The sequence below is a fragment of the Dipteris shenzhenensis genome, chromosome 18 (genome assembly GCF_047967505.1).
Source record: "Dipteris shenzhenensis isolate YYH24624 ecotype China chromosome 18, Dip_SZ_1.0, whole genome shotgun sequence".
Taxonomy (NCBI): Eukaryota; Viridiplantae; Streptophyta; class Polypodiopsida; order Gleicheniales; family Dipteridaceae; genus Dipteris; species Dipteris shenzhenensis.
In genome coordinates, this window is record NC_141613.1 from 33,076,116 (window position 1) to 33,097,190 (window position 21,075).

Genomic DNA, 21,075 nt, shown 5'->3' on the forward strand with positions numbered 1-21,075 from the left:
AATCCTCCGAATGAAACATCACGGCAACATGCTGCTGCATTTGCTTCTATTGCAACAGCTGGGCCTAATATTGTTTTTGCCTTTGCTACACCAGGCCACGTAAACAGCAACATCCTCTCTGCACCAGCATACAGATGCTTTTGAGGTGCAGTTTCTCTGCCTCCGTGTAGAGAGAAGAGGAATGCCATGAAGAGATAGAGCTAAGTGTTCTACACAATCATTTGTTCAAGCCTTTACAAGCTAATGGTGACTTTCCTAAGGCGAGTCCCTTTTTTCACTTCGCATCTCTGCTGCATCTTCTCGCATGAAACAAAAGGTTGGATTCGACAGGCTGAGCCATGAGAAGACTGTTAAACAAGATTCTTTTAGCTTCCCCTCTTCATCGCTGCAGCTTGCACTCTCCAAGCTTTGTGTCCTGATTCGGTACAACAATTTCCCTATTCTACATCGCTATGCCGTGATTTACGACGGGATTCTGTTCTTCAGCATGTGAGGGAGTCCCAGCAGTTCGGCTTATGCACCTATTTTATGGGCTGAATTTTCACTTAACTTCAGCTTCATGCTTGGGCTACGGAAGTCTCTGGTGCCATCTATTTTGGGTTTTATTTTCCTCAATAAAGGCTTCTATTATGCTCGTGTGCATCACGTGATATCATTTTTACACTTTGGTCAGTACAAGCGGTGCTTGGGGCCACGGACTTTTTACTCATGTTATGCCGTGGCCGTTTCAACCCAGCTAAAGAATATATGACCTATCACCCGAGTCTCTTCTGGTCCATTCCCCATATTCACACTCTTGCAGCTCTGCTTGGACGGGTTCTTCATGTTTTCCAGAAAACTTTTTTTAGTTTAAGAAGAGATGTTAGACTGTGTATTCTTTGGGATATGCAAGTGCCCATCCCTGCTTGTCTGGATGTCGGGTAGACATGTCTTCTCCTTATCGTATTCTCTTGAGGTTTCATCTTTTCCCAATGCATGTTATAAATGTTGAAAGCTTGGACATTTTGCTCAACAGTGCTCTCTACAAGGAAATCACTCTGCCTCCTTCTCCACTGTAAACTGCAATAACTCCCGTAGGTTTGGGGGAGAAATCACATTTCTAAGTTACTAAGCAATGGAAGAAGCTAGATGCAGCCTATCTCTGAGAAAAGTCCCTTCCACTTGCTTTTAATCCTTCTCAAGTCATAAGCTTCCACACTGCTTGTGATATGGTCAAGCAGGGATCCCCCTCTGTTCAACCAGGTGTGCTTTCCCCTATCATGGATTCTCCTACTGTCCCTGTACCATAACAGGCTTTCAAGGATGACACTTGCTGTGAGGAGGCTGCAGGCTCAGATACAGCTCCTCCACGTGTTATTGCTCCTCCAAATACTGTTGTTCCTACTGATTGTGATGCTACCGATAGCTCTGTCCATTGATGCACTTGAGGATATGGTCACAGATGTTCAGTAGCCGCAGGATATGCCTTTAAATGCTCAGAAGTTGAACTCGGATGCCCCGGCGTCTTATGTTCACAGAAACTATCAGGCCAAGAAGCAGCTTCTGATACTTCTTTTGATTTAGCACTCTTTCACCCCAGAGGAAGTCCGCATTTGATCTGCTGCTTCAAAATTCAGAATACCAGCTATATCAGTGGTTTGCATCTCTGACAGAAAGCAGGTTGCTGCTATATCAACGAAGACAGGAGTGGTTTCCATCTCTGACATAAAGTAGGTTGCTGCTATATCAGTGCTTTTGCATCTGACATTACAAACCAGGAGATCTTTCAAACAGGTAAGACCTTGGGTGTAGATATTAATGCACACACGATAACTGCTTCTCATAGTGCCACCAACGCTGCCCAAACTTCTTCCATGCTTACTTTTTCATTCTCATTGCCTTGACCTTCTTCTCTTCCTCCTGCATGTGAGAGTCTGCATAAATGTTAGACATCAGTACATAAGATGCAGCAGCCTTGTCATCCAATTGCACTGCATGTTCAAAAGCCAGTCTTCCAAGCTCCACATTCCGCCACTTTTGACAAGCACCCAACACCGTATGCCACAACACAAGATTAGGATGGAAAGGTATCTTCTTAACCATTGTTACTGCCTCGTCTAATTGACCTGCACGGCCAAGGACATCAACCATGCTGATGTGGTGCTCGATAGTTGGAGTGATGCCATAGTCTTTATTCATAGCCTCAAAATACTTCTGGCCCTTATCCACTATACCCGTGTGACTGCATGCAGTAAGAACAATGGAAAATGTGACCTCGTCTGCCTTTATCCCTGCTCCTCTGATTCTCTCAAGCATATGAAAAACAATTTCACTTTCTCCTTGCTGGGCATATCCTGCAATTAGTGCATTCCACGATACCAAGTCTCGAAATGGCAGCTTGTCAAACACTTCCTGTGCTTCTGCAAGTGAGCCACATTTGGCATACATATCCACCAAGGTGTTGCCAACAAAAAGATCTCTTTCCAGCCCCTTCCTTAAAATATCCAAGTATATTTCTCGACCCTTGTCTATGGCTCCTATGCTACCACATGCTCTCATACAGCAAACGAATGTGACAGAATCTGGAGAGAGACCCTCCAGTTGCAAATGCACAAAAGACTCGAGTGCATGTTCACCAAGCCCTTGCTCAGCATATCCTGCGATCATTGCAGTCCAAGCAAACTCATTTCGAACTGGCAGCTTGTCAAACACTTCCTGTGCTTCAGCAAGCAAGCCACATTTGGCATACATATCCACCAGGGTGCTGCCAGCAGCAAGATCTCTTTCCAGCCCCATTCTGGCTATCTCGGCATGTATTTCTCTGCCCTTGTCTATGGCACCTATGCTCCCACAAGCTTTCAAGCTGCAAACAAATGTGACGGCATCTGGAGAGAGACCCTCTGCTTGCATCTGTTTGAAACAGTTAAGCGCTTCCTCGCCAAGCCCATGTGCAGCATATCCTGTGATCAGTGCAGTCCAGGAGACCTCGTTTCGAACTGGCAGCTTGTCGAACACTTCCCGTGCTTCTACAAGCGAGCCACATTTAGCATACATATCCACCAAGTTGCTGCCAACAACAACATCTCTTTCCAGCCCCATTCTGGCTATCTCAGCATATATATCTTGGCCCCTGTCTATGGCTCCTATGCTGCCACAACCTTTCAAGCTGCAAACAAATGTGGCCGCATTTGGAGACAGACCCTCCTGTTGCATCTGTTTGACAGAGTTCAATGCTTCCTCACCAAGGCCCTGCTCGGCATATGCTGCAACTAGTACATTCCACGAGACCAAGTTTCGAGCTGCCAGCTTGTCAAACACTTCCCGTGCTTCTGCAAGTGAGCCACATTTGGCATACATATCCACCAACAGGCTGCCAACAACAAGATCTCTTTCCAGCCCCTTTCTGAAAATCTGGACGTGTATTTCTCGGCCCTTTTCTAGGGCTCCTATGCTGCTACAAGCTCTCAAGCTGCAAGCAAAAGTAACAGCATCTGAAGGGACACCCTCCAGTTGCATCTGTTCGAAACAGTTCAGTGCTTCCTCACCAAGCCCCTGCTCGGCATATCCTGCAATCAATGCAGTCCACGAGAACTCATTTCGAACTGGCAGCTTGTCAAATACTTCCTGTGCTTCAGCAAGCGAGCCACATTTCGCATGCATATCCACCAAGGTGCTGCCAACAACAAGATCTCTTTCCAGCCCCTTTTTGGAGATCTCGGCATGTATTTCTCGGCCCTTGTCTAGAGCTCCAATGCTGCCACAAGCTTTCAAGGTGCAAACAAATGTGACAACATCTGGAGAGAGACCCTCCAATTGCATCTGTTTGAAACAGTTCAGAGCTTCCTCACCAAGCCCATTCTCAGTATATCCTGCGATCAGTGCAGTCCACGAGACCTCACTTCGAACAGGCAGCTTGTCAGATGCTTCCTGTGCTTCTGCAAGCAAGTGACATTTCGAATACATATCCACCAGTGTGCTGCCCACAACGGTATCTCTTTCCAGCCCCCTCCTGGCCATCTCGGCATGGATTTCTCGGCCCTTGTCTGTGGCTCCTATGCTGGAACAAGCTTTCAAGCTGTAAACAAATGTGACAGCATCTGGAGAGAGACCCTCCAGTTGCATCTGTTCAAAACACTTCAGTGCTTTCTCACCAAGGCCCTGCTCAGCATATCCTGCCATTAACACATTCCATGAGACCTCATTTCGGACTGGCAGCTTGTCAAACACTTCCCATGCTTCTGCAAGTGACCCACATTTGGCATACATATCCACCAAGGTGCTGCCAACAAGAAGATCTCTTCCCAGACCCTTTCTGGAAATCTCGGAGTGTATTTCTCGGCCCTTATTTATGGCTCCTATGCTGCCACAAGCTTTCAAGCTGCAAACATATGTGACAATATCTGGATATAGACCTTCCAGCTGCATTTGTTTGAAACTGTTCAGCGCTTCTTCACCAAGCCCCTGCTCGGCGTATCCTGCAATTAGTACATTCCACAAGACCTTATTTTGAACTGGCACCTTGTCAAAGGCTTCCCGTGCTTCTGAAAGTGATCCACATTTGGCATACATATCCACCAAGGTGCTGCCAACAAAAAGATCTCTTTCCAGCCCTTTTCTGGAAATCTCAGTGTGCATTTTTCGGCCCTTGTCTATTGCTCCTATGCTGCCACAAGCTTTTAAGCTGCAAACAAATGTGACAGCATCCGGAGAGAAACCCTCCAGTTGCATCTGTTCGAAACAGTGTAGCGCTTCTTCACCACACCCATGCTCAGCATATCCTGAAATTAGCACAGTCCATGAGACCTCATTTCGAATCGGTAGCTTGTCAAACACATCTCGTGCTTCTGCAACCAAGCCACATTTGGCGTACATATCCACCAAGGTGCTGCAAACAACAAGATCTCTTTCCAACCCCTTTCTAAAAATCTCAGAGTGTATTTCTCGGCCCTTGTCTATGGCTCCTATGCTGCCACAAGCTTTCAATGTGCAAACCAAGGTGACTGTGTCAGGAGAGAGACCCTCGAGTTGCATGTGTTCGAAACAGTCCAGTGCTTCCTCACCAAGTCCCTGCTCAGCATATCCCGTGATAAGCACATTCCATGAGACCTCATTTTGAACAGGCAGCTTGTCAAATCCTTCCCGTGCTTCTGCAAGCGAACCACACTTGGCATACATATCCACCAAGGTGTTGCCAACAAAAAGATCTCTGTCCAGCCCCTTTCTGGCTATCTCGGCATGTAATTCTCGGCCTCTATCTGCATCTTTCAGCCTAGCACAAGCCTTCAGTATGGCCACGAAGGTATACTTGTTAGGGTATACAGAATCCTCTTGCATTTTCTGGCAGAGGTTGAGGGCGTGCTTTGAATCCCCACATTCAATATAGCCCCAGATGAGAGAAGTCCAAGAATACACATTCCGATCAACCAACTTGTTAAAAACCTGCTGAGCTTCACACATGCTTCCAGCTTGGACCAACATTGGGACAAGGTAGTTTCCAAGAGATCTGTGATCTTCGAGCCCTCTCTTGCACATGTAAGCATAAAGGCGCTTGGTATAAGCTATATATTTTTTTGTTCTACATTTATGCAAAATGTATGTAAGGTTCTGAACTGAAGGCAGCTGGGGCATCCGTTCTATAGACGTGAGTGCCTCCTCTAAGCTGAGCGTTTCCCAGCCACTCTTCTCACACAGCTCTGAAGATGCATTCACCTTTACTCCAGACCTGAAGCCCGCCGAGGCACAATCCTCCGGACTACTCTTCCTTCCCAGTTCTTGTGCTGGAGATGCATTCATCTTAACTGCAGACTTGAAGACCGCCTTGCCGTAATCCTCCACCAAGCCACAGTCTTGGACCTGACCAGTGGATGCTTTGGGCTTTTCCTCGGGCATGTCTTTGACCAAACCTGGATTGTACCAGCCGTTGATCCACAGTAACTCGTTGTTAATCTCATGCTTGAGATCTGGAGATCTTGGGTTTGTCTGTTGTTAGGATTCACAAGGGACTTGTCAGACTAAGCAATCTAGAGAGATTTACCTCTGCAAATCAGTCAATTCAGACTTACTTTGCTCTCTCGGTTGTCCCACCACTGGGAGGGATCCCTGAACACTTTCCCTAAGCGCTCGGTATCTGCGAAGTATGACCACAACGAAAACCAATTGCCAGAAGTGGGTCTGGTCAGAACAAAGTTCATTCCGTAAATCTCCTTTTCCGGTTTTATCAATAAATCGCCATCTCAATACGGAGAAGATTTTAAGCGCTTCCAAATTATACCAAAGGACAGCAGTACCTGAAAGTGAACATTCCGCAACCCAAGAAGTTAATTGCCGACGCAGGTGAGCTCCCAACCAATCAGAAGGTGAATGTCCGCTACTACGAAAAAACTCAGGGCCATGCAGTTGAGCGACGATGGGACTACAAAGTTTCGTTGCGTTGGAGGAAGTACAACAGGGATCTGTACAGTATAAATTCATCATTATGGCGAGGAGAACTCAAGGAAGGCTGCGAAGCAACTTCTAGCTTTGCAGATTTCTATGCGATTCATCCGATTCATCTCTTTGGCATTTCCATTTCTCTAACGAAAACTTTCCTCAACGCACAGTCCATCGTACATTAGTGAGATGGCAGCCTAGTAACGGTATGGCAGCTCTTGGATTGATTCGAGCACCCCGCCCGTTATCGAGTTGTGGGGTGGTGAGCTCAAGGCCTGGGGTCGGATGCAAGTCCGGTATGCCTGCGGCTGTCATGGTCCTCGGATGCAACTCCCGCAAGCCTGCGTCCGTCCTGGTATCTTCTCCACTCTCTCAATTTCATTTCGATAGAGGGAGTCCACAATTGCGATGGTGCAGAAAGAGTTCTCCATGCGTTGTCTGGGTGGTTTTAGTGCCTCACACAGAAAAAACCCGCACTCAAAACAAGGGTGCATGTATGCACAAAAAACAATGGCTTCCGCTTATGAAACATCAATGAAAGAAACAAGGTGGTAATCCTGCCTTTTGGAGTGTCACTTTATAATAAGTCAATAACTCCTTGAAGTAAACTATATGTGTAACTTGCAAGGAAAGGAAAAGAGAAAAAGCAAGTGAAGGTTAAGGATTATCTCTAAAGGTAGATGAGTGAAAGAGAGGAGAGAAAAGAGGTGAAAAGGTGTATGTGTGGTGGATGGGCCATTAAATTTGGAGAGCATGTTTTTTTTCATGTAGCATCCATGTAGTTGAAAAAACTCAAGGTTGCTTCAAAGCGTTTAGCCTCTACTTAACCCAATTTGTAGTTTAAGAGTAGATGGGTACCACTTTGATGTGTGAATGGTGTATTGCTTCTTAATGCGTCAGAAGAATATATTGCTTTTCAATGCGTTAGAAGAACAAAATATTTTCATTTAGCTAGTCATTATTCACATTATTGCACGCATTGATTCAATGCATGCAACAAGATGAAATTTCTTGCAGCAGCTGTGTCAAAGCAAAGTTCCTTATTGAGGCCTCCCTCAAATGCATCCACAACAAACACCCATTGCCTATCTACTTGATATGTATTGCCAACTGTTAATTTTTGGGTTTGGGATTTAGAAAAATCTCCCCTAGCTTGTTGCTATAGCAAGTTCAAGTGCCCTATGGCCTCTTAGAAAACTTATAAGAAAACCCACATGTTTAAAAGACTTGCATGGGTTAGATCTTATTGCTTGTGCTTGGAGTGGACGTGCCTTTCACTTTACCCTTAACAATGGTAGGTAGCATTTAGACCAGAGTAACAGTGAAGGCACCATCAGCAAAGCACGAACACAAGAAAAAGAAGAAGAAAATAACGTCAAAGCACTTATTGCTTGACGTGCCTTTCACTTTATCCTTAACAATGGTAGGTACCATTTAGACTAGGGTAACAATGAAGGCACCATTAGCAAAGCATGAACACAAGAAAAAGAAGAAGAAAATAACATCATATGCCATAGAGGTTTGGCCCTTTAAATGGAAAATTAAACCTACTTATCGTCACATCCCTTGCCCATTCTTGACATTCATTCATTCATTGATGGCTCCCTATATTTCACAGTCCCTAGCATGCATTTATTAATTCATTCATTGCTCACTCGCTATGGAGCACATAGCTACTACCTTAAAATGGAACTTGGACCCTACCGTTGAATGAAATTTTCTTGAAGGAAAAAAAGAATGAAAAAAATTATAAACATGAGACATGACATAGAGTTCATCAGGACCCAATCCTCCCTACAAATGTTGGTTAGTATTTTATCATTGCCTTCAAAACCTATCCTTGGTTGTAAACTAAATAATATTGTGTCATGGACTACAACCATATGAAATCTCATTCTTTGATCTTGCATCGAACTTGGCTATTTCATTTGTTGATTCTGAAGGTTACCTCGCATCGAGAACATGCATCAAAAGAGAGGAATATTGTAAGAATTCATGTTGAAGAAACATTGAGAATATTAGAGTTCAGTCTTGTGAATAGATAGGACACTAGCATATTACCTAAATATCAATAGTCATATTCATGTTGCAATTTGAGAAATCAATATCTTGCAAGAACAGTTACATAGGTTTCTTTGACTTTTTACATGCATGAAAAAATAAATTCAAAATAGAAGGTAAAAGCCCACTATTTGTAAGTTTGCAAGATAAATTTTCTAGTTTTGAGGCAACAGATCCTTTTGGCACAATAGCTTTTTTTGGCAATATATAGTTTTGGGAAATAACATTTTTTACAAAATAAGTTTTTTGGTAGAATAGCTTATTTGGTAGAACACCCCTTTCTTTATATAAAACAGCTTTTTTTCTTTTATTTATTTTTAATCCAATATTCTTTTCACCGACAGGCATAAAGCCCGTTAGGCAAGCAAAAGCCCTTTTCTACGGAATAGCATTTTTGGCAGTATACAATTTTGCAAAATAGCTTTTTGACAACATAACTTTTTGGCCAATTGGCAAAACATCTTTTTTGGTAATTGGCAGAACAAAGCAAGAGCAAGGACTTGTAGTAACCTTCAACATTTAGAAGCACCACTTGCAGAACAACATTGCATGTAAATAAATCCCAAGCAAACTGTTTACAGGATTTGATGTTGCAAAAAGATGTGTTGGGAGGATGATGTCAACCAAAACAAGGAAAGATCTATAGTGTTTTGAAAAAACAAAAATGAATGATGATCCATGTGCGTAACCAATGATCAACCACCATAGCTTTCACCGGTGATGAAATCTCTCCCCTTGTACTCTGGGAGAGCACCTGAGAGATGCCCACTAGAACGTATTGAGGCATAAGCCAAAAGATGGACATGTTGCCACCACCACCACCTCCTCCTTCATGTTCGTGAAGATGACGAAGGCGATTACTCTTCACAAGTGTAGTCACCACCATCGCCATCGCCAGCCCCAACCCCATCCTCTTGAGCCTCGTCCCTCTCCACCACCTTGCCACCACCCCCCCATACAGCCCTGCACATATCATGTTGCTCGCAAAATTGAACATTAAATCGACGCTCCTGGAAACCCCCCCCTCGCCTCCCCTTGCTCCATAAATAGCCTATTTAGTTGTGCCACAGTCACATTGTAGCATACTCCTATCAGCCATATTGGGGCTATTTTTGCTATGCACTTCACTTCCTCCACCTACATCATCGTGCATAGTCGCCATCGATTTTCTCCTGCTGACGCCAAGTCAGAGCTACTGATCGTTGCAACCTGAGCAACCCATAACAGAAGTAGCAACTACTTTTAAAGCTTCTAGAAAGCTGCAAGGTGAGCTGTGGGGGTTAAAGGCTACTGTGCCTTTAGGCCTGGTTATGTACAATACTCAAACACACACACACACACACACACACACATACATGGATGACATAGAAGATTAGGGAAGATTAGGGTGTTCTGCATCTACCAAAGCTTCTGTGCCTCTCTTCTAGCTCTCCCTCTCCCTCACCTTCTTTCGTTCCGCTTCTGTTGAGAGCACTCTCAACTAGTATCAGAGCCTGAGTGGTCTATTTGATGCTTGTGGGTGGTCTAGCTGAGCCCGTGTGTATGCCTAGAGCTTGGAGCCTGGAGTCTGCTGCAGCTCTATGGAAGGATGGAGCATTGGGTGCTTGCTTGATCTGCCTAGGTGGTATTGGAACCTTGTAGAAGCTTTCAAGTGGTTTTTTGAAAGTCTTTGAGTGTTTTTTTGCAAGCCTGCAGATAGTTTTTGAGCAAAAAGACGTTTTTTGACGATTCCCCTATTCATTTTGTTGAGACTGAGAGTTTGGAATGACTTGTAGAGGCAACTATTGCTTGCTTTTAGTGTCCATTGCACTTTGGGAGTTTGAAAACCCCTTTATTCTTGAATTTGGGATCATTTCGTTGGATTTCTGACTCATTGTCTCTGGTTCTCTGCTTTAACATTTTTATGATACTATGTTGGAACTCAAGTTTGAAGCAACCATTTGTAGAATTGTCAGTTCTGGTGAACTTAGGAGGTCCTAAAACTTCTATGTTGCTCATCATTTGCACTCCGGTGGTGTTTATAAACAGATTGGTTTGCTAAAACTTTTTTGGGTCCGTTTGTTAGTGGACACGGTCCGTTTGTTAGTAGACACGGTGATTGGGACTACTCATTCCAAAACCATTTGTTCCATTGCATTTTGGAGGCCTAAAAACCCCTACCTGTCAGTTCTTACACGATCCGGTGGAGATTTGGAGAAGCTCTGTCTCTCTGAGATGTTGAATCATCTCCTTTTTCTCAGTGTTAGAAATTCATTCAAAGGTTCAATTTCAAGTCAATTGCAAGGGTTGATTGGCTTTTACTCCCTCATTGGGTAAGATTTTGGAGTTGCAGCACAAAGGAGAAATGTGCAAATTGCATCATGAGTCCAGATATGCAATAACATTCATGTTTTTTAAGGTATCTTAGATTTTCTTTATAATACCGATTGAGGCTATGTTTTTGGGCGTACTCTATGCAAATCACTCTTGTTGTAGTTTGAGTTGTGTGCACTCATTCATGGTGTGCATTGGGTTGTAGTGGATGCTTTATAGGCCATTTGGATGCATTGTGATCCTTGTTGGATACATTAATAGGCCCAAATTGCCTTGTGGGATGCTTTATTGATGGACGGTTAGCACACAGATGCTATTTTATACTGAGGGATGGCTTTGACACATTATAGTTGATGCATTGATTGTGCTATGCTTTCTTGGATGAGACATCGATGATGCTTATGCCCATGGATGGTGTTTATGCTTGAGGCATTTGGCTCTTATTGGCATTAGGTTTGCCATTGTTTTGTCATTGCAAGTTGGCATTTCCTTTTGGGCCACATTTGCTCATATGGATGCATTGTATATGCACATGAGTTAGATACATTTTGATGCTTTGAGCCTTTGAGGTTTGGTGATATTACCTTCCATTTTGGCATACACATTTGGGTGCACGTGTTATTTGGTGTGATTCTTTCTTGTAGGCACTAGCATTTGGTATTTTGCTTTAATTGCATCATGGCATCCTCTTTCATGTATGAAAAGATGTTTTTCAGCATTAAAAATTTGATGGGACAAACTTTTCTTTGTGGAAAGAACAGATGAGGGACGTGCTTATTCAAAAGAAGCAGATTAAAACATTGGAAGGGATTGCAGCAGCTAAGCCTATAGCTATGCCTGAGGATGATTAGAATGAGCTGGATGCATTAGCAAAGTCTACTGTTAGACTTCATCTTGTAGAGTTAGTTTCTTACATAGTAATAAATAAGTAGACTACATGATATTTATGGAAAAAATTAAGTGCCACTGCCACTTATGAGGAGGAAACTGTCTCTAATACAGTTTACATCATGAAGAGGTTGTTTGAGCTGCAGATGAAGGAAGTGTAAAAGTGCAGATTGTGCTCTCCTAGTGCTACGTGGAATTAGCAAAAGATCAAGGGGGATCAAACCATAGAAGAAACTCCATGAGAGACATAGGGTAGGCAATACTCAATCTATTCCAAATGTGTGTACTCAACAATACATGATAGGCTTCTTATATAGAGAGAGCCTTTAGAATAGTCAAACCATGTGGGATCCTCTCATCCACATCTCTCCTTGTGGATATCCTCAATCCACATCTCCACATCATGTAGTCCACATCCTAGGGTGGCTATGTTAATACATTCCTATACCATACCTTAGCCTTTAATTTATATGCTCATGGCACCACAACTCTCAACATCTCCCCTTGGTGCCATAATCCTTTGGCTACTACAAGGTGGTCATATGTGAGTTACATTCCATCACCTCCTCTTAGTGCATACATTACTACTTAAGGTGGTCAAGTGTGGGTATTACAAGATCAAATCCTCCCCTGGGTGCTTACATGGCTACTGGCACTGCTCACCATGAATTCTCCTCCAATTGATCATGAGTTCTCCTCCAATTGGGGAGCTAGGGTGAGTAAGATAACCTCCCCCGTTGGCTCTATAAGCACAATGGAAGATACCCCTTCAAGTCTAAAACTCTCTGCATCCAAAAGCCTGACTAAGGCCAAAAGGACCACTACTCTCATGGAAATAAAGGAGAGGACTGAAGAAAAAGAGGACCTATGGCAGGTACCAGTCCATTACAAGGCCTACATGATTGAGGATCGCAAGACCTTATACCAACAGGCCAAAAGGTCTCAAGAAGACGGTCATTAGGCAAGGGTGAATACTATGGGTCATTGATTGGTGATGCAACTAGGAAACTGTGGACTTATGCTATAGCTCAAAAGAGCAATGTGTTCTAGGTATTTCAGAAATGGTTGGCTTTGCTTGAAAATTAGTAAGGTAGAATGCTTAAATGCCTACGGATTGACAATGGTGGAGAGTATCTCACTCATGACTTTCAGCATTTCTATGATACACGTGGGATCAAAAGGGAGCTTATGTACCCTTGTACTCAGAGCAAAATCTAGTTGCAAAAAAGTTGAACCGCACCATTAAGGAAAGGTTGCAATGTATACTTTCCAATGCAAGTCTTTCTAGTGGTTCTTGGGCTGAAGCAATGAAGACTGCAGTGCATGTTATCAATAGATCACCTAGAAAGAGTTTGGATGGTGGTATTCCTGAAGAGGCATGGAGTGGCAAGAAGCCCTCTTACTCTCATTTGCGTATATTTGGGGGTGAGGCATATGCACATGTGCCAAAAGACCTTCGGAGGAAGCTAGATCCTAAGTCTAGGAAATGCATCGTTCTGCGCTATTGTCTTTAGGATCCAAAATAAAAGAAGATCATATGAAGCCATGATGGGTCTTCAATGAGAAGATGATGCATAAGACACCCATGAGGGATGTGGAAATGAGGAGAATCACTTTCCAAGATGTGAATCCACCTACAGATGTTGATAGACAACAAGCTGTCCATGCATCGAATGTGCAGGAAATGGTGCCACCAGGTACTCCCATCATAGGTACACAATCAAGGGCAGATGATGGATCATCTATTGGTGGAAATGATGATCTAAATGTGGTTGATATGTAGGTGGGACAACAAGTTGAAATGCCCTTGAGAAGATCAACTAGAATGTGTAGACGGCCTGATAGATTTGTACTAGGGATAGACTTTGTGATGCTTGATTGCAAGGAGCCTTCTTACTATAGGGAGGCTATGATGTGCGAGGATCAGTGCAAGTGGGAGCATGCTATGCAATAAGAGACGAGTTCACTCATGAAGAATAAGACTTGGGACTTGGTTTCTTTGCCACATGGAAAGAAATCATTGCCATGTAAATGGGCCTACAAGATGAAGGTCGCAGGTGATGATGTGTCTAAGGCCCATTTGGTTTTGCTAAAGGGTTCAAGCAAGAGAAGGGTGTGGATGTTGATGAGATCCTCTCTCCCATTGTGAAGATGACCACACTTAGATCTGTACTTGGACTTGTGGCAGCTTATGCAAATGGATGTCAAGACAACTTTCTTGCATGGGGATTTGCATGAGGAAATTTACATGGTACAGTTGGAAGGCTTTGAAGAAAGGGCAAATTGGTTTGCAAGCTGAGAAAGAGTCTCTATGGCCTTAAGCAAGCACCTAGAGAATGGTATCATAAGTTTGATGCTTTCATTTGGTCCGAGGGTTTTAGAAGAAGTGAGATTGATTACTACCTCTATACTAAAAGGGCTAATGATAATAGCCTGATACTCCTTGCACTTTATGTGGATGATATGGTATTGGCTAGCAAGAACACTTATGAGTTGGATGCATTGAAGGACATGATAGCTATTAGACTAGACATTGCATTTGCAGCATAAAATTGCATAGGCATTCCCAAAAAGCATCCTAACCATGTTCACAAAACCATCTCCAAACCCCAATCTGTTTAGTTCCCGCATAATGAAGTGGAGTTGAGAAATAAAAAATTTCTTTAGGTTTAGTTGCCCACCCCTCGAGTCCAACTTTTGGAATACTTGCTCCAGAGCTTTGCACAATGCTTTGCATATAATCCTGTTATAAGCTTTATCTAAGTCAAACCAAAACAACATGCACTTCTGACTAGAATCACAGGCATAATCTCACCCTGCTAACACATTAAAAATGTTCTAAAAAATCATTCTCCCTTTGATAAATCCAAACTTCTCCTTACTCACCAAAGACATGCAGATATCGCCAATTCTCAAAGACAATGCTTTTGCCAATAGTTTGTATGACGTATTCAACATTATGATAGGTCTCTTATCATTCACCTCAGACTGCTATGTCTTTTAGAAAATAGTTTGACTAAACCTGCATTTACATCCACTGATAAGAGCCTTTCTTGCAGGCAGCATTAGCCATCAATGCCAAATCCCCCTTCAAAAGGTCCCAAAACTCCATATAAAACTCTTTTGTGAAACCATCAGGCCCCAAAGATTTTCATTCTCCATACTTTCGAAGGCCACATTTAGCTCCTTAATTGAGAATGGACGATCTAAGCCTTTTCTTTAAACATCGGAGACTCTATTCATCACTATGTCCAAAACCCTATCCACTTCTCACAACCAAGCCTCATCCTCTATGCCATGGGCATACCCACAATAGCATACAGTTCTTTTTTTAAAGTTTTAACAATTTTTCAAAAGCCAACATTAGGGGAGAAATGGGGTCTTAAAAGGGCCTCGAATTATTGTTTGCTAATTCTAAGGGATTAGAGAGGGATTTGAGATAGAGACTACTCCTTTCTATGGGGCAATGGTATGTTGAGGTGGACAACCATCTTGTGCCCCCCCCCCCCCCCCAATTAACCCATGCTTGACCCTCCTCCCATGTGAACCTACCCCAAATCAGCCCCAAATCTCATTCAAGGCTCTATGGGCCCTTTTGGGTGAATTTCTCTTCTCCTTTGGTGTAGAACATGTCTGCTCGCTCTTTCTTTGCTCCTCTTCTGTGGTCCAACTATCATCTCCCTCCATTGTGGGCCCATTCTAGACAATTTTCTTTTTCCCTCTAGCCTATTGTAGGTCTGCCCCCTCTTTCTCTTCTCCTTTGCTCTAGTCCAATTGTTCTCTCCCTCCATTTTTCACAAGTTGCGTAGCAAGACCTCCCACACTTGGTCTACTACCTCTTGCTGTTCCCCCTCTTTCTTTTCCTTTTCTTGCTCTATCCCCTCTTGCTCTGCCTCTGCCTTCTCTTTCCTCTCTTGACCTGCCCCCTCTTGCTCTATGCCCTCTTGCTTTGCCCCCTCCTACATCTGTGCTCCTATAGTTTCTCTATCCCCTCTTGCTCTAGCCTCTCCTACTTTCCCTTCCATAAGTGTTTTGTTCCCTCTTGCTTTGCCCTCTCCTATAGGCTATAGGTGCTCCTTCCCCTCCTACAACTACTCTTTTCCCAATAGGCATGGTCAAGAACAAAGTGCTCCTTCCCCTCCTTCCATTGGCTACGGGCGTTCCTTCCCCTCCTATAGCTACTCTTTTCCCAATAGGCATGGTCAAGAACAAAGTGATACAAGCAGGCAATATTGTGAGCTTCGATGTGTCCTAGAATGCATTGGATGAGTGGACTTGAACTTACAGTTTCAAGACAAGTGATGCTTTGCATGAGTTAAAGGGCCACATCTGAAGTTTGAGTTTGGAGAGGGATGATGTCTTGTCAAGTTGCAAACTGCGTATAGGGAAAAGGACCCATGCCTTCTTTCTACGATAGCATCACATTGTAAGTCATTCTTTCTGTGTAACTTCATTGTCTACCTTCTTTACTTGTGAATGTCAAGAGTCTGTTTGAACCTTTATGTTGATTTTGTAAGAAATTTAGTTATTCATAGGAAAAGTATTAGATTCTAACTTTGAGGAGTGTGAAGTAGGAATGTTTTATGGATAAGTTCATACCATTCATGAGGATTTATATATTACTGACAATGTAAGCTCTCTACCTTATGCGCAAGAATACCTTTTAGTCATGGAGAATGGTATGCTCAAGTCCTTGAACTTTACTTGAAATGATAAAAAGGTAGGCAAGCATCTAGAGAATTGCATGAACAATGCCAGTTTCATCTCGCGTGCAACATTAAACAATGTGTTTGTGCAGGCTCTGCATAAATTCCAGGTTGTGCATTTTAGCATTTGCATATAGCTTTGCTTCATCATTTGGAGGACATAAAAACAATAGTGCAATTGATATTTCGATGGTTTTGCTACCTGGTTTCATGTTGAAAGTTTTCAGATAATATGTTGCATTTGTTTTAGAGTATATGTTCATTGTTTTTGGGTATATAAAGGGGTAGCTAAGGCATTTTCACTTCACTTTCCTTTAGAAACTATCATTGTACTTTGCTTGCATCTACATAAGTCAATGAGCATTAGAAGAGATGAATTTTTTTTTAAGAGATCAATCATGTTAAAAGAGAGGAATGCATAAAAGAAGACAATGCTATGATGGTAAGCAACCTATGTATTGATTTGTTTTTTTCTGGTCTTTTAATCTAATATGTTTTGTTATGCCTGCTAATGCAACTAAGGCTCCAATGCCAATTCTTCTCTTCATTCCTAATCTATGTGTGATCTCTGATCAAGGCATCCCTTACTGCGCCGGATGTCGCTTGATGTGCCAGACATCGCTTGCTGCGCCATAACCTTAATACGAAATAGATTCTACAATTTACATTTGGAGTCACGTCGCAGCGTCACCAGCCAGTAAGCATTGCATAGGAAGAGAGCTGCTAGTGATTAGAACAACACCCACAAAATACGAACCCCATTGAATGATTTACTGGGACTTACCGAATCTTTGAATTCCTCGAACCTTAACGAGGAACAGAGGGAGCTTGTGAGTGCCATCCTCTCTTCTTAGATCATAATCGTTGATGTTCTGAGTGACATCCTTGATCTTGCTAGCATGGAGTTCGGTAAGTCGCGCACTGCCTGATTGGGTTGATTCCTTTCTTTGGAACCACTGCAACTATTGAGTTTTTGCTCTACTTAGCTCACAATCTTTACAAGGCTTCCATCTCATCGGAATAGGGAGCTATGTTTCTGGCCTGCTTTGCATCGTAGTTGTAGATCGACTTGGCTCTGATACTAGTGTTGCATACCCTGATTTTGAGGGCTTTTGCTCATTTCCTCCTTGCCTCGATTTCGCAGTGATCCCTTGATTCATAAGTAGTCTTTCCTTTTTGATCATGCTGAAGATCACTCTGGAAACCTCCCCCAAGCCCAATGCTTGCAAAGTGGCCTCCTCTTTTTGTGCCATGTGTCCCAAAAGGGACCTTACACTTCTAGCCCCCTCAGGGGCTCTCCTTTGCACCTCTTAATTAATGTCTAGGCCTATGCGTGCCCCTAGACCCAAACCCTCTAGGCCTCATAGTATGCAAGCATCATCAAGCCCTTTGGTTCCCCGCCTAACAACAATCACAATACATGATTGTGGGACTATGGCAAACGTAACAGGGGGCGAGGAGGGAAGAAGAGGAGGAGGAGGAGGAGGAAGAGGAGGAATGAGACGTGTGCAAGAGGAGAGGGAGGGAGGAGGATGCGGGCAGGAAGAAGGGAAGGAGAGGGAATTCAAATTCGAAATTTAAAATTCAAAATTTTAACTTTGGGAGAGGTGTCCCCCTCTTGGGTGTAAGAGGTGGTCCCATCCTAGGTGTAAGAGGTGGGCTCAATTGTGGGCTTAACCCACCTAGGTAGGTTGGGTTAGGACTCCCTTGGACCCCACAATAGGACTTGTATTAGTCCTAATCCATTCCTTATGAGGACCTTTTGAGACCCCAACTCACCCCTAATGTAATCTCATTTCCTTGAGCGTCTACCACCTTACCTATTTGCTCTCTCAAATGCTTCCTCTTTAGAGCCTTAAAAAAATGTGTGATGGATTGTCCCTTGTACTCAACCAACATTGTCTGCTCTGCAACCTGGCTCGCTCGGCAATGGCTAACTCCCACTCCCTTAGGGTCAAATCTATTTCTTGCTAGAGCATTACAAGATGAGCATCTATCGACATAATGCCTAAGAAATAGATCCCTTCTTGCTGATTTCTTTGAGTTTGAAAAAATCATTTGCAACAATTTTTTGGAACCTCCTTCATCCAAGCTCCACTTCTTTTAATTCTCCTCTGGAAAAACCTCATCAGAGTCTCTTGGAACTGCGACTAGGAGGCAACCTATTTCAAAACCTCCAGGATTAGAAGGTCCAACCTCCCCACCAGCATTACATTGCATCGAATATAGCATAAGCCTTCAATATGCTCCAAGTCTTCTCTGATTTCCTCCACTATAGGAAGAACTACCACGCACTCCTCGATTTCCATTTGCATGCACGCTTTTGAAATCTACTCTCTCGGCTTCAGGTGTACCTCGCACTTTGAAATTAAATTGCACTCCCTTTTGAGGACACTCTCCTTTAGTGTTGATACCTTCTTGTTTCATGAGTGTACTGTTTGGGTGGAATCTCCCCCAATGGCTTAGTGATGTAGTGGGAATGTATTGCATATGCTTCGAGTCCTGCTTGTTCCTGCGGAGGCTAGGACTGCTTTTGGCTCAAAACGGGTGTGGATCTTATGGGATAGAGCGGTGGAGGTGTTAGATATCATGGAAATCAAGCTTACATGTGATATTGTTCACTTTCAACTAGTCCCTTTTGGGCCATTCCCGGATGTATGCCACCTTTCTAAACAAGCTAGTCAATTCCAAGAGTTTGACATAAAAGAATGAGGAAGAAGATTGAGGCAGGGTTTTCCACCCGAAACAAGTCCCATTTGATGGGCAGGAGTCCTTGCAGAAGGAGAGATGCTAATAAGGAGGAAGATTTGGGATGGAAAACTGTTACGGGAAAGGGAAAGAGGGGTATGTTTGCTACCCGAACTGATGCTCCACTAAACCAGAAGGATTGAGCAATCAATTCTAACCATTTTGAGACACATTTGACCAAGAAGAAGCCCCGACCAAGAAACTTTGTGGGATAACCACATGTAGGAAAATCACTGCATGAAGGTCTACAGCTCCTTAGTTGTCAGGACACGGCTTGTGAAAAAAAGATAAAGAACACCACAATGCAGCTTCTCAAGTTCGCCTCTTTGACTCATGTGGCTTGCATTGTACACAAAGCGAGACCAGCTTTTGAGCTTCTTCCTCAATGATCGGGTGTTCAACCCCCCCCCCCCCATATCGCTTTGCTACACTTTGTGCATGCGACTCCTATTTTTCTTGGTCCTTTGGTTGATGATCTTCTTCAGTTCCGTTTGGTTTTTCTCCCATCTCATTTGTGAACCCTGCTTGATGAAACTTCTCCCTCACCACCCATCCCTCATGTTTCTCTTCCCTACCTACCCCCTCGTTATCAGATTCCACGTTTGACATCAGCTCATTAACATCAAAATTGTTGTAACACTTTGCCCTCCTCCTCTTTACTCCATGCTCAGGAGTGATTGAACGCACTTCCCCATGAACTAGCCATCCTCTCACATCGACGAAGACCCTCCTCTCCCCTCCATGGAGTGATATGTCCATGTGTTTGAACCTATGCATTTAAAATACCTTGCCTACTATCTATGTTTCAGGCGTGAGCACAGATACACCTAGCTCTACCTTCACACAACCCATTTGAAATGCTAGGAGACAAGTCACATCGTGATGACGGATCTAGTGAGGATCTAGTAAAGCAAGAAAGAGACCACTTCAAGGAGAGGAGGATCAAGAATAGAGGATTATGCTCATGAAATCCATGCATGCTTTAAGCACCTAAAAAGGATTGCCACTTAACCTCTTCAATGCTTGCCAAACACAATCCAATGAACCTTGCAGTGGGAAAATTCTATTGGAACTCATTGTAAGTACATCAAATCCTTGGTGTCCAAGAATGCTATATTATCCATCTGGCCACTCGACATAGAGGGGAGCAATCTAAACTTGGGGGAAGACAAAGTAGATGAAGGTGTGTGCCGAGATTGAGCACATGACATATACATTGATGTATATGGCAAAGAGCTCCACCATAGATATGTGCCTTTGTACTTCATGTGACACTGATGGTCATGTGGGCAGAAAGTTGGCAATACACATAGCCACATGTTCATGTAAGTCACATTCATGTGGAGGGAGAGTTGGCACACTTCCTATCCAAAAATTATAAAACCAGGGATTGGGATATTGCATTTTGTATTTTGCACATCGCACATTGTATTTGAGTTCTTGTATACAACTGCACATTCATGTGGGCACAAAGTAGGCAGTGCACATAATCACAAGAATAAAGTACTTGGTCTTCTTTTTGAAATCATAAGTGTTGCCTTTATTTTCATAAAGATAGTTAAAGACCATAGCAAAAGTACTTGCTTTATGAATGTGCTCGTACATAAATGCACTGAACTTGCAATGTAAATATGAAGAAATATTACACAATTGTAATGTGTGAATTAACAACCAAGTTAATGCATACTACTATAGACAAATTGGCAGCAAAAAGAAGTGAGTTGAAAGCAAAGAGAAGCAACATCTAAGGGGACTGTAGCAATCAAAGTAATAGATAACATCATAGAGGATTTCTGAGTTGAAAGCAAAGAGAAACAACATCTAAGAGGATTGTAGTAGCAGCCAAACCAATCGATAACATCATAGAGAATTTTTGAGTAACTTGCCAAATCCAAATAGCTCTACTGGCTTTCTTTTTAGGAATCTTATCAGCATCGTCAGCATCAAGACA

At 43.1% G+C, this 21,075-nt stretch overlaps 1 protein-coding gene across 1 annotated transcript; it reads right to left on the reverse strand.

The window, feature by feature from the left end:
- Positions 1–274: 274 nt before the first annotated feature.
- On the reverse strand, positions 275–6,895 carry LOC147891135 (pentatricopeptide repeat-containing protein At3g09040, mitochondrial-like). The gene is made up of 3 exons (XM_087389315.1): positions 6,267–6,895; positions 6,042–6,106; positions 275–5,958 (listed from the first exon to the last, which is right to left on the reverse strand). The coding sequence occupies exons 1-3, from the start codon at positions 6,451–6,453 to the stop codon at positions 1,858–1,860; spliced, it is 4,353 nt and encodes a 1,450-aa protein (XP_087245441.1). The 5' UTR covers positions 6,454–6,895; the 3' UTR covers positions 275–1,857.
- Between the last annotated feature and the right edge of the window lie 14,180 nt (positions 6,896–21,075).

What these genes read in the sequence shown, in the direction of transcription:
- LOC147891135 (XM_087389315.1), bottom strand. Translation starts at nt 6,453, where the DNA reads ATGATGAATTTATACTGTACAGATCCCTGTTGTACTTCCTCCAACGCA. An exon ending in TGCGGAATGTTCACTTTCAG is followed by an intron (nt 6,107 to 6,266) that starts GTACTGCTGTCC and finishes CATACTTCGCAG; the next exon opens with ATACCGAGCGCTTAGGGAAA. An exon ending in GGGACAACCGAGAGAGCAAA is followed by an intron (nt 5,959 to 6,041) that starts GTAAGTCTGAAT and finishes TCCTAACAACAG; the next exon opens with ACAAACCCAAGATCTCCAGA.